Source organism: Gnatocerus cornutus, chromosome 4 (assembly GCF_029298725.1).
Source record: "Gnatocerus cornutus isolate USDA-ARS CGAHR chromosome 4, icGnaCorn1.1, whole genome shotgun sequence".
NCBI lineage: Eukaryota > Metazoa > Arthropoda > Insecta > Coleoptera > Tenebrionidae > Gnatocerus > Gnatocerus cornutus.
The window spans coordinates 21023127-21036533 of NC_142236.1; the positions used below are offsets into that span (position 1 = coordinate 21023127).

Here is a 13407-nt window from a genome sequence, read left to right on the forward strand (position 1 = left end):
TTCATGTCGTAGCTAAAACCAACGCATGAGTTTTGACCTATAAAAACTAAATATTTGAGATTTCGAACAAGAAACCGACATACGTCCCCAATCCATGGCCCACTTCGATCACTCAATTTTTATGCAACCAACAATACACCACATTGACAGCTGACACCTGTCAAATCCCCTAACCTCACATTCTCTCAAAATCGATTCCAAAATGTTGCTCTCCAGAGGCCTCACCGTCCTCAAAACCGCGCGGCTCCTTCGCAAAGCCGCCACCGAGGGGGCCCCACAAATCCGCAACTCCTCCCACGCGTACGTAAAAATGTGTGGTTATGTAACACTAACCCCTGAATTATAGGTGGAATTATCGCAACGCTGGGCATCCACCCCCGAAAAACATTATTTTAGCCGCCGAGTTTGTACAGGGGGTGGCGTGGTGGTGGGTGTTGTGGCACCTTTACACCGAGCCAGGTCACGTTTTTGTAAGTAGGAATTGTGACGTATTCTCGTTGTATTTTGCGGTTTTAGGGCGAGTTTGAGTACCCCGACCCCAGGCAGTGGACGGACGCGGAGTTGGGAATACCCGAAGAGTAGGCGAGGGGAGTTGTGTAGTGTTTGTAAATAATAAAGTGTCGAAAAGTTGGCCGTTTTTTACTCAACACAAACAAAAATGAATTAGAATTGTACGATTAGTTAGTGGTGCGGAAATTGTCAGTGTTGAAAGTGACAAACGTCAAAAGTTGACAGTACTAAAAAAACGAGGTTAGAGTTGATAAGTTGTTCGTCCTATTTAAACAGTCGAAATAATTGAACCACCACTACACTGGGTAACAAATATGGCGATTTGTGATCATCTTTGATTTAATGGGGTTAGGTGCCGGCAAGTTTGCCGCGGACACAAGCACACCGTTATCGGTACGTTAGACACTTCCCAGACTTTACCTCGCAATCTAGGGTTTTTCGTTTTCTTGCGTTGGTGATTGTTTACCTGTCAAAAGTCAACCCGCTTTTAAGGTTAGCATTCAACAACAACAAACTGGGTAAAATGAACCTCATTAAAGCAACAGTGAGCAAAGAAAACCTCCAGAAACTCTGCAGAATCTGTCTGGAAGAAAAACCGATCGTTTTCGACACCCGTCTAAGCATCGAATTCGAAACGAACCTCCTCGTAAACATCACCGAAATGCTGAACAAAGTCACGTCTCGTTCGGTAAGAATCCAATTGTCGCCCCCATGAATCTCAGTGTTTGTTTCCAGGACACGGAGGAGCAGTCCAAACCGAAGCTCATCTGCAACGAGTGTCTCGGGGACCTAAAAACCGCGTATCTCTTAGTGTTGAAGTTCGAGGAAGCCGACCGGATCCTCCAGGAGTTCCTCGCGAACTTCGTCAAGAAGGAGGAGGTGGAGAGCGATGACGAGCGCGTGGAGGTGGAGACCCGCACCCTCCGCCGCACCAAGAAGCGCGTCCGCAAGAAAAAAGCCCCCGAGGAAGAGGCGGACTTCTCCAAGAGCCGCCTGCACTCTTGCCCCATTTGCACGAAAGACTTCACGGCGTTGGAGTTGCGCGATCACGCGCACACGCACAAAGCCCTGAAGAAGTACCTCAGTATTGGGCAGAAGGTGACCCCCACGACGAAGTTCTACACGCGAAGACACCTCACGGAGCCCCAGGAGTCGATTTTCAACCGCCTGGTGAAGCTGCACAAGTGTCCGTATTGCAACGAGGAGTTCCCGGTGGAGGAGTTCCGCGTGCATATCGACATCCACCGGCAACAGAGCGAGTATAAATGCGACAAGTGCGAGCGAGTGTTCAAACGACTGAACCACTTGAACACTCATCGCGTGAAGCACCTCAAAGAGTTCCCGTATAAATGCGAGCAGTGCGATAAAGGCTTCGTTATCAAGAAGAACTACGATTGTCACATTCTCACCCACACCAACGACGAGTTGCCTCACGAGTGTCGTTTCTGCTTTAAAAGGTTCTCGAATCCGGAGCACCTCAACCGCCACCAGATCATCCACACTGAGAATGTGACGTACTCGGTGAAGTACCGCGTCTGCAAGTGTCACCACTGCCTCAAAAGCTTCAAGAACAAAGACGAGCTGAAAGCCCACACTTGCGTCCCAGTGGAGCAAACTGTCGGCACTAGATTCCCCTGTAAGACATGCAAGAAGGTCTTCAAGCACTCCAGCGGGCTGTACAACCACACGCGCAACATTCATAAACTGAAAGGTGTGAAGATTCTGTGCTCGGTGTGCGGGAAGTACGTTTCGAATATTTATAATCACATGATGAGGCACACGGGGGAGAAGCCCTATCAGTGTAACCAGTGCGAGAAGAGGTTCATTTCGAAGCCGCAACTCAAACAGCATTTGTTGGTGCATTCGGGGCTGAAACCGTACGTTTGTAGTGTGTGCGCGAAGGCGTTTAACAATTTGTATAATTTGCAAGTTCACGAGAGGATACATGTGGGGGATCGGTGTCATATTTGTCCGAATTGCGGCAAGGGGTTCTTGGAGAAGTCGTATTTAAAGAAGCATATGAACGTGCATGCGAAACAGTGATTGGTTCATTGCATTTTTTTTTCTATTTATTGTTCATATTCGTGTCAATAAAGCAATACGGAAATGTCTTGTGGTCCTTGTTATAGAAATAACTGTCTTCGATAACAACTACGGTTGGTTTGAGTTGCAGTGTCTTAAAATTTTCATCGTGTAATTCGTCCTGTTGCAAATGTTGCAACGGCGGTGTTGTGTGAATTGGGTTTTTACCGTTTCTTACCGTTTTTAAACAGAAGTCGCATCCGAGGGGAATTTCATTTACACTACTTAATGCACAGAAATTTTCATGTCAAAATTGTCAAATGTCAAATTCTTGGGACAATGATGCCAACCTCGTCATCTTGAAATTTCCAAAACTAATTCGTCAACATCCCAACCTTGAATAAAGAAAAATGTGTTAAAGTTGTCATTTGCAACCTTAACCGACGGTGACCTGATTGCTGTACAGGTTTAGGTTGCAAATGTTCACCCAAGGTCCAAATTTTGAAATTTTCATGGTGTAATTTGTCTTGCTGCAAATGTTGCAATGGCGGTGTTGTGTGAATTGGGTTTTTACAATTTCTTACCGTTTTTAAACCGCAGTCGCATATTACCCTAATTAATGCACAGCAATTTTCATGTCAAATTTTGAGGGACAATGATGCCAACCTCGTCATCTAAAAAGTTCCCAAATTAATTCGTCAAAATTTCAACCGTAAATAAAGAAATCACTGTCAAAGTGGACATTTGCAATCTAAACCGACGGTAACTTGATGGCTGTACAGGTTTAGGTCACAGATTTTGAATTTTTATCGTGTAGTTCGTTTCATGTTGTAATGTTGCAATGGCAGTGTGTGGATTAGGTTTTGGGGTAAAAAAGACGATCGTGGCACTTCTATCAATGTAATGTGTCGAAATGTGATTTGTTTCTTACCGTTTTTTTTACAGCAGAAGGGAAATTTTACTTCACTTGGAACATCTTTAAGACCACACTAATTAATGCACAGCAGTTTTCATGTCAAAATTGTGAAATGTCAAATTCTGGGGGGCAATGCTCCCAACCTCCTCATCTTAAAAATTAAAAAATTAATTCAAGATTCCAATTTTTATTAAAGCAAAAACTGTCAAAGTGGACATTCTCGCAACCTAATCCAACGGTAACTTGATTGCTGTACAGGTTTAGGTTGCAAATGTCCACCCAAGGTCATAGATTTTGAAATTTTCATCGTGTAATTCGTTCTTGTGTGTGTGAATTGGGTTTTGGAGTACAAAAGACGATTATGACAATTCTGTTAATGTAATGTCTCGAAATTTAATTTGTTTCTTACCGTTTTTTAACAGCATCTTCAAGACCTTGCACTAACTAATTTTAGTTCGTACTGAGCAATTTTCATGTCAGAATTGTCAAATGTCAAATTCTGGGAGACAATGATGCCAACCTCGTGATCTTAAAATCTCCAAAGTTTTTCGTCAAGGTTCAAACTTTAAATAAAGAAAAAACTGTCAAAATGGACAGTCGCAACACAAACCGACTGTAACTTGATTTCTCTGCAATAATTATTTTACAAATACAAAACATTAAAGTTAGCTACGTTGGCGAAAACAAAATGCTTAACGTGACAGTTGGCAAGCATGGTAACTAAATGGCAGTTGACGTTTCCAATGTCAAAATGTCAAATTGAAGAAAAGTAAGAAATTGCTAGGTATCTACTGGATTTTCAACACTTCTTTTAAGTACCCTGAAATAAAATAAATGGATTTGATATTGTTAACAAGCTTCAAAGGACACTCTGATTTAGGTACCGACGAAAAATCTAAGATAACTTGATTTTTATGTTTTGCGAATGGATATTAGATGTAGGTTGGCCAAAGTTAATACAGTGAAGCGCAAAAAAAGTGGGCAAGTTTTGGAAGAAAAAAAAATGGAAATCGGAGAATTGGAGGAATTCTAAAAATTGATTTTAAGAATAAAATGAATATAAAAAATGTTCGCCCGGACAATTTAGAAAATTCTAAGAACCCGAAGAATCCAAATATTTTGTGAAATCAAAAGGTTCCAAAGAAAACAAAAAATTCAAAAAATGTACAGCAACACCAAAGCTTAAAAATAAAAAAAAAATTAAAGACGCCAAAATGTCTAGAGAACTCAAAGTGAATATCTGGAATCAAAAGAAATCTTAGAATCCATTGTATCTGAAGAATCTAGTGGGCGAAAGACAGTGAAGAATTTTGAGAATTATGAAATTTTAAGTATTAATAAAAGAAATTGAAGAATCTAAAACTTGGAAAGACAATAAAAATCTACCCAATAATTTATAAATATTATTTTTTTTTAATTTTCACCATCTTCGCCCTTGAGCCAACAACAATCATTTGTTACATTTTTTTTTAAATTCGAAAATTTTCGAAAAAATTATATTTCTAAATCTGATTCGATCGATATCTCACTTATTTGCGGAGCAAATTTAAAGTATTGATGCTCATTTTACACAGAATTTCACGCAAAATCCAAAATTATGCGAACTTTTCACATACGTCCACAAATAAAGGAATTAGAAGCTAAAATTAGAAGTTTCAAGTAGCGAATTTTTAGTTCCGAACTGTATGAACCTCGATATCTCCTAAACTAAGCCAGATAGAATAAACCTAAGATTGCGGTGTCAGATATCCAAAATTCAATTTTTTTTTGTTTTTAGTTTTTAGACCGCCACTCGTATATTTTTTAACCTACGGACCTGACCACTTGATAGATCTCGAGCTCCTCTTTGCATTGATTTATAATTAATCGGGAAAAATAAATTATTTGTGGCGCAAAATCAAGTTTTTAGTGCTCATTTAACGCAGAATTTCATGCGGAATCCAAAACTGTACGAATTTTTAACGCACGCTAACAAATAACCGGATTAGAATCATGTGAAGTTTGGGGTAGTCGTCATTAGATATTAACACAACTGGACAAAATGAACGATATTTATTCATACTCATCACAAAATTTCTTCGCCCTACAAACGCTCCTCGTCTCTTTGTCACCAAACTCATCAAAAACCCTCAAAACGTCTTCGTAAACAGCTTCGTGGCGCCGTCGCCCCCACAAGAAGTCAATATGATTGAAATTCCTCACTTCTTTCTTACCAAAATTAGCTTCCGGTCGCAATCTCTCGTGCAGAGCTTCAATATTCTAGAAATTCCATTCATAAGCTTCTAGTACCAACTAGTACGTCTTACCTTCCCAAAGCTCAAAGAGTCATTCTGACCATAGATGGTGAAAACCGGAACTTTGATGTTCTCCAAAGGGTACGGAGGTGGGCGCTCGGCACCATAAACCCTAAAGTTTTCCTTTTTTCCGTGGTCAAACATCTGGAAAGTGACGTTTGGGAGCGACTGTTGGTACCCGTGCGCGTAGATTTTGATAGCACTGCCTGAACCTGACAAATCAACGGCTAAATTCACGAAGTTCTGGAACAGAAAACCTGTTTTTAAAGGAACAGAGGGAATGGAAGTGGTTACAGGATCAAACTCGTCAGGATTCCATCCACCAATGGACGAAAACAACGCAGATAAGAAGTACTTGAACGGAAACAATCTGTTGAAAAGACGCGCCATCTTAAAGAGAAGCGAGTTGTACTCTGGAAAACTGTACACCCTCAAGCGTCTGTGGTAATTGCGCTTCTGAAACTCAATGGTAATTTTGGTACGACCACAACTAGTACCACCATGAGAAAACTGATGAAACCAGAGAAGGGCCGGAGTGGTGTCGGCGCATCTTGAGAGTAACACACTGGTGCCAACAAAACCATCAATTTAACGCCTTCTTTGGCTTCTTCCGGTCTTAGACTCGCGAAGATCACACCAGCGACAGCCCCCATGGAGTGGCCGACGTAGAAGACTTTCCCCACGTTCGTAACCTCCTTTATGTAGCCGATGGTGGCGTTCAAATCATAGTACCCCATTTCGTGGTACGAAAAGTCCCAGAAGTCTTCTTCAAGGGGGTGAAACTCCACGTGTCCTTTGGAGTAGTGCGTCCCTCTGCTGTTCCCCAACCAGACGTCGTACCCCCGACGCCAGAACACAAGAGCGATGGACTGGTTGGACTGGGAGAGCCACGCTCGCGAGTCTTGCGCCAGACCGTGTTGGAAAAGAACGACGCCTTTGGCGGACTGTCGGGGGATGCGAAAGAGGGTAAGAATGTATCCATCTACAGTGGTGACTCGGTGGGTTTCCGCCGCCACTCCAAGGTGGTGGCGCACAATTCCGGGCTACAATTTACCAAAGAAAACGTTTGTTTGGGGGTAAAATAACAACGTACGACTTCCAAGTGGTTGTCGGGAGTGTGGTAGCAGTCACTGCTGAAGAAGATGTTGAAGTAACTGAAATAGTTGTTACAAGCATTGTTGAGTTGGCAGTGGGCGACTGGAAAAACTAGCAGAAGAAACAGCAACATGAGGACTGTTTGCTGTGAAAAAGTAACTAAAAGTGTCGACAATAAAAAGTGATTGAAATGTTGTGTGCGTAAGTAGTCATTAACGTGTGTTTAATCAAAATTAATCGAATTTTTGATAAGGCAATGGTCAAGGTAGGCGGTAATTATGCGGAAATCTGCTTGTTAACGACAGGAAAAAAAATGAACGTGACGTCAAGAAAAATTCATCTTCAGTTGGCTTTGAAACGTCAAGCGATGTCTTTGATCAAGAAAACAATCTTTTGTTTTTGACAAGTGGTTTGATTTTGTGAAATTTTTAATGAATATTGCGAAAAATTAAAGTCAAACTAATTACAACAGGTATTTTTTCCATTTCAAGACGAGTGCCATCTAATAACGTAAAGATTGGCAATTGTCAAAGTGACAATTAAGGACGCGTTGTGGAATTCCAAAGGTAACTGAGGATGAGTTACAGAGCGATTCTTTTTAATAGTAATCAAAGGTGGCTTTGACTTTTAGCACGTAGGTCGTGGCGAATTCCCATACTGATTGAAGGGTTGACACAGGGGCGTAGAATCAACTGGGATCAAGGGGCATAATTTAATTCTTGATACCTATCATCGGTAGCTCTTTCAACTTTTTGGAATTCTGTGTTCTCCCGGTTAATTTTTTTTTATCTTTAAATTCTCTGGACTGTTCAGATTCTATGCAGATTTTCACGATTTTCTTCTTCGCATTCTTAATACTTTGGTTAATTTTGTTCTTTCTTCACGTTCTTTTGAGCTCACCATCCGCAAATGTCAACGCTTCTAATTCGGTTATTTATTGACGTACGTTGAAAGTTCGCACACTGTTGGATTTTGCATGAAATTCTGCGTAAAATGAGCACAACTAACTTAAGTTTGCTTAAAGAAAAAATGAGATATTGACAGATTTTCAGTGTCTTTTGGGGTCATTGTTAAGGAGATTTTTCGTAGCAAAAATGACGTATATTACTTGTTAATTATACATTAATGGAAAGAGTAGCTCAATATCTATCAACTGTCCAAATCTGAGATCCATAGATCAAATGAGATACGAGTGGCGGTCATAAAACCGAAAATTGTTTTCCCAAAAAAAAAAATTACCATCGAATTTTGGATTTCTGACACAGGCGCACTCTTAGGTAAAAAAGCGCAAGAAAAACGATGGTGAAAACAGCATCTTTCTCTCTGTTTTAGTTTAGGAGATATCAAGCTTTATACAGGGTGGCCCATCTAAGACATTCGGGCTCAATATCTTTGTTATTTATGAACGGATTTTTCCAAAATTTAAAATATAATTTCTTGAATAGGTAAGGATGATCTGACATTACCAGCGTCATCCTTGTCTTAAAAATGTTAATTTTACTTGTCTTATTTTAAATTTTAATTAGTTAAAAGTTATGTCATTTTATAAAACAGCAATAATTATACGCGTGTGCCAAAAATCAACCGTCTAGCAAATCAAGTTGCCGAGAAAAAGACAAAAAAGGACCTCAACATTTCCAAAAGATACTAACTGATAGTCGGCTATGAAACAATTGACTTCTACAGCGAGTTTTGATTTTGGACATCCCTGACCATCGCCGACTCCATCTTATACCAAGCCTGTTCAATTTTGATTTCTCCCCTTTGCAAAAAGTTCCCTCAAGGTCATCGCCGTACATACGCCAGCGACCCCAACGACGAAAAATCGTATCAAATTCTGGTGATAATTCTTTCATTTTGTTGACATTTCCGTCACTTTGAAGGTTGAAGTGATGATAGGTTAGGTATGTCGGGTAAATTCATCAAAAATTACGGCGTCTGGAATGCAAGGAAAGCGATTTCTCTGAACTTCCATAAAGAAAACAGATAATTCTCTTCGCGGAAACGGCTACTAATCAGAAATATATAATTAAAAATCAAAAAATGCGAGAACTGTGTTTCAAGAAATTGTCGAGAGTGGCGCTAGTGTACGCACGCCTCACGTACTCATGGCCTACTTCGCGGGAACAGATCTCGGAAGCTATTGAACAGGCTTGGTATAAGATGGAGTCGGCGATGCCCTGACTTGTTGATGAATCCGTGACATTCATGACATTTGTGACATTCATTTAAGGTTATGTTTATTTTTGAGCATTATGATGAGGACTATTGATTTAAACATGCACATTCACGATTTTTTATCTCGATCTTTTAGTAACTAATCACAATGCATTGAACCGAGCATCGTTTCTCGACATTTGTGATATTTCTCGTTTGAGGTTATGTTTACTTTTAAGCATGATGATGAATATCATTCATTTAAACTTGCGCAGAACGATTTATCCCGATCTTTTGAAATTGAAAACTAATCACAATGCATCAGACAGCGTTTAGGTGCAAAAATTTCATAGGCACAAGGAAATGTGAGCGAAAAACTTGTTGAAAGTTGGTCGTCACCAGAAAAATGATTGCAGAATGGTTCGTTATGAGGTGCAACTAGTATTTACGACTTCTTTAGCACTGTCCCAGGTTTATTGGAAATGGAAATTCAGTGACACGTATGCAGTGAAGCGATTTGACTCATTTATGATTGCATTTGCGTTAAAACAGTAATCTCATTTATGATGAAGACAGAATTAGATGATCACAAGATTTCGTCCTTTTTCAGGAAACTACTTTACTTTGATTAACAAATAATTTGTTACAAGGTATTTTATTGTAAGGTACAAAGTTTTAACAGTGAATAAACTATACCAGTGACAATTATAGCAATGTAACACCATATTTTCTACAATAGTAATGAACGAATGTACAAAAATTTACAAATGTATCAGATATTTACACTGTTACAACATGTGTCTGTACTTTGAACATTTATAACAAGGGCAAATAATGCTGGAATATTGTAAGCGTTTGGTCACTGTCATTTTGCTTGTTGGCGATGCGATGAGATTTGGCTTTTTTTTACTAGCAACTCATTTCTTGAACTTTCTTGTAACGAAATGGACACAAACAATTAGGGGCAGCATAAGTTTTTGGATATGTTCTGTGATGGCGAAGAATGAATTTGAGGCCCCTTGGTCCGAGCAAATCGCTTGTCGCTTTCAACTGGAACAATTGCTTCGATGATACTAGTCATTTTCCTTCGCTGAACACTTACCATGTAATGTTGCGGCGACTCTTCATCGAATTCATCAACAAGCAGGGTTTTGCACTTTTAGCAGCTTGGTTACTGTCCGTCAAACATATCCACCCATGTTAGAAGAATCCAAGTGGCATAGTCGTTCATGGTGGTCAACAACACCGTCCAGAACGTTCTGCAATCGTTCTTAATGCTTGCAGCAGGGTACGATAGGGTGTCAATAAGAGTCCTTTACATGTTTGCATCTTTTGGCGGTTCATTGAGAAAAAACAGGTTCAATATTGAAAGTAACAGTCCGTGTTGAAGTATCATTTTCAGTGTGTTGCTTTCAGTCTTGTTCGTCTTTTTTCACTCGTCCAAGTTATTAATTGGTTGTTTAAAGAATTATCCCATTGAAAGAGTCGACCGACGATACTTTGTTAGAAATATCATGTGTGCAATTTTCATTAGAACGCAGTTATAAATGATTTCATTGTCATTTTGTTTCATTTTTTTCTTGCACTACTTCTTTGACTCGTTATTCTTTCTTAGTGAGAAATTGTCTTGATACCGTGCAAGCACATTTTTCATATGATAATAGAAGGGGTATAGTGGTCCTAGATCGTTAGGTAGTTCGCAAGGTTTGTTGAAGCAACAAATACAACTCGCAACATCATGCACCATATTCAGTTCAAAAACACGAATCTGAAATATCAGATGTAAACAGTGTTCCTACAATTTGCAATGACCTTAGAAAATGTAACTCACTATTATGCGTTTTTGGTGATCCAAAACCGCTTAGTTGTCGGTAAGTACATGTATCTGATTTCCATATTACTTATACGTCTTGGTATCATTAGTTGGTTTCCTATTCAAATATTAATGGTACTGTACGACCAATTTGGACTTGAAAAAACTTTCATGATAACACCTTTTAGCATGGCGGTCTTGAAAGTGTGCAGAATTGTGCCTACATTTGTCGATTCGACTTTGTTTCTACAAATCATAATTGAAACATACGAATTTATTAGTCGCATAGCCACTAAATACCACAAAACTCCGTTTTGACATGGGTAAGCTTGTCCTTGCCGTTGCTCTTGTAGGTTCTAAGCCACTCAACGATACAGCATTCTTCTTTACTTTTGCATACCAACTATACCGACTGCACCAGCATTTTTCGATAGCAGCACTACGTCCTAGATTTCATACGTATTGTGAACCAATTTTGACTTCTTGACTACGGCAGTTCACATATTGGAGCTTCGAGCTTAATCTACTTTGGATTAATGACATTATTAAACAAAAGAAAAATGTTAAAAGTATCTACTACCATACATTTTATAGGCGCAGTAAAGAAGTTTGCCGAAAAAGGATGAAATCAGCTAATTCTGTCTCCATCATAATTGAAATAACTGTTTTAACGTAAATGCAATCATAAATGAGTCAAATCGCTTCACTGCATACGTGTCACTGAATTTCCATTTCCAATAAACCAGTGACATTTCTAAAGAAGTCGTGAATTCTAGTTGCACCTCATAGCAAACCAATCTGCAATCATTTTTCTGGTGATAACCAACTTTCAACAAGTTTTTTTACTCACATTTCCTTGTGCCTACGCATTTTTTGCACCAAAACGTTGCCTGATGCTCAAAAGTAAACATAACCTCAAATGAGAAATATTACAAATGTCAAGAACGTCACTGACGTCAGCGATTATTGACAGACCGAACGCAGGGATGTCCAAAATTGGGCGTGGGAAATTATTTTTTTCATAGCCGACTATGATTTTGCATCTTTTGGAAATGTTGAGGGTCTTTTTTCTCTTTTTCTCGGCAACTTGACTAGCTAGACGGTTGAGTTTTGGCACACTCGGATAATTATTGATGTTTTATAAAATGACATAAATCTTAACTAATTAAAATTTAAAATAAGACAAGTAAAATTAACATTTTTAAGACAAGGATGACGCTGGTAATGTCAGATCATCCTTACCTATTCAAGAAATTATATTTTAAATTTTAGAAAAATCCGTTCATAAATGACAAAGATATTGAGCTCGAAAGTCTTAGATGGGCCACCCTGTATAAAAATTTACTACCCGAAACTTTAGTCACTTATAATTCCGTTATTTGTAGCCATACGTCAAAAATTCGCACAGTTTTGGATTCTGCATGAAATTCTGCGTAAAATGAGCAGCAATATCTTGAGTTTGCATCAGAAATAAACGAGGTGTTGACCGAATTAGGTCTTCAAAAGGGTTTTTTGGGGTCATTTTTAAGAAATTTTTTCGGAACGAAAACCACGTTTAATGTCTTTGGATTTTGGATATATGAAAACAATGGTGAAAACCACATTTTTCTATCTGTCATATTTTCTGAGATATGAAGGTTCAAAAATAAAAAAAAAAAGTTTTCTTTGGAATTATTATTGGATGGATTTTTTTGGACTTTTTGAATTGTCCTTCAACTTCAGATTCTCTGGATTCTTAAATTCATTTATTTATCCTGTAGAATTTCTAGATTTTTTCAATTCCTGAGATTCTTAGCTGTCTTTTCCTCTTTTTGAAATCTCTTCCTTGAATTATTTGGATCTTTCAATTCTCAGAGTTCTTTGAATTCTTCCAAATTCTCCAAATTTTATATTTATACGATTTTTGGATTCCTTTGCAACTTGTGAATTCTTTTCTATCTTTCGCAGTTTCAAAGATATTCACTATCCGAAATTTTAATCGGCCATAACTCAGTTATTTGTCGTCGTATGTGAATTTTGAGCAAGGATTTGAAATCTGCGTGAAATTCTGCGCAAAATGAGCCCAAACGCAGCAAGTTTGCTCCAAAAACAAGCGAGAAATCGACCAAAGAAATCCACGGTTGTGTAAAAAAACATAGTGCGCATTTACAAATTTATATAGCCATGTAAAACAAAATTAAAACAAAAAAGTGAGGACAGATTCTGCGTTAAATAAGCACCAATAACTTAAGTTTGCTTCAAAAATTAACGAGACATTGACCAAAAACTATTTTTAAGAGGCTTTTTGGGGAGATTTTCAAGGAACTTTTTCGGGGTGAAAACGACATCAAATATGTTTGAGTTAAACAGCAATCGAAAGAGCAGCTCGAGATCTATCAACCGGTAAAATCTCAGATCGATAGGTCAAATAGTTTACGAGTGGCGGTCAAAAAACAAAAAAATTAAAAAAAATAATTCGCGATCAATCGACCATTGAATTGTGCATATTTGAGAGTGAATTCTAATGGAAAACAGCGCAAGAAAAACGATAGCGTAGACCGTTTTTTTCTATCTGTTGCAGTTTCAAAGATATTGACTATTAAAAATTCACTATCCGAAAT

At 38.6% G+C, this 13407-nt stretch overlaps 4 protein-coding genes across 5 annotated transcripts; 2 read left to right on the forward strand and 2 right to left on the reverse strand.

The window, feature by feature from the left end:
• The first annotated feature begins 119 nt into the window (after positions 1-119).
• LOC148176673 (NADH dehydrogenase [ubiquinone] 1 beta subcomplex subunit 2, mitochondrial-like) lies at positions 120-630 on the forward strand. Its single transcript, XM_088034421.1, has 3 exons — positions 120-300; positions 347-470; positions 517-630. Exons 1-3 carry the CDS (start codon positions 203-205, stop codon positions 580-582), a joined length of 288 nt encoding a protein of 95 aa, XP_087890547.1. The 5' UTR covers positions 120-202; the 3' UTR covers positions 583-630.
• Positions 631-930: 300 nt separating this feature from the next.
• LOC148176674 (uncharacterized) lies at positions 931-2621 on the forward strand. Its single transcript, XM_088034090.1, has 2 exons — positions 931-1198; positions 1246-2621. The coding sequence occupies exons 1-2, from the start codon at positions 1034-1036 to the stop codon at positions 2551-2553; spliced, it is 1473 nt and encodes a 490-aa protein (XP_087890216.1). The 5' UTR covers positions 931-1033; the 3' UTR covers positions 2554-2621.
• A 2864-nt stretch (positions 2622-5485) lies between these two features.
• Positions 5486-6981, reverse strand: LOC148176675 (lipase 1-like). Of its 2 annotated transcripts, XM_088034434.1 has the most exons (5): positions 6836-6981; positions 6243-6785; positions 6037-6198; positions 5755-5985; positions 5486-5707 (listed from the first exon to the last, which is right to left on the reverse strand). In XM_088034434.1, the coding sequence occupies exons 1-5, from the start codon at positions 6968-6970 to the stop codon at positions 5501-5503; spliced, it is 1278 nt and encodes a 425-aa protein (XP_087890560.1). In that variant the 5' UTR covers positions 6971-6981; the 3' UTR covers positions 5486-5500. The 2 variants fall into 2 exon arrangements, with proteins under 2 accessions (XP_087890560.1, XP_087890558.1); XM_088034432.1 differs by having other exon boundaries at positions 5755-6198.
• A 3575-nt stretch (positions 6982-10556) lies between these two features.
• Positions 10557-12329, reverse strand: LOC148176676 (uncharacterized). The gene is made up of 3 exons (XM_088035164.1): positions 12252-12329; positions 10826-11163; positions 10557-10762 (listed from the first exon to the last, which is right to left on the reverse strand). Exons 1-2 carry the CDS (start codon positions 12327-12329, stop codon positions 10930-10932), a joined length of 312 nt encoding a protein of 103 aa, XP_087891290.1. The 3' UTR covers positions 10557-10762; positions 10826-10929.
• Positions 12330-13407: the final 1078 nt, after the last annotated feature.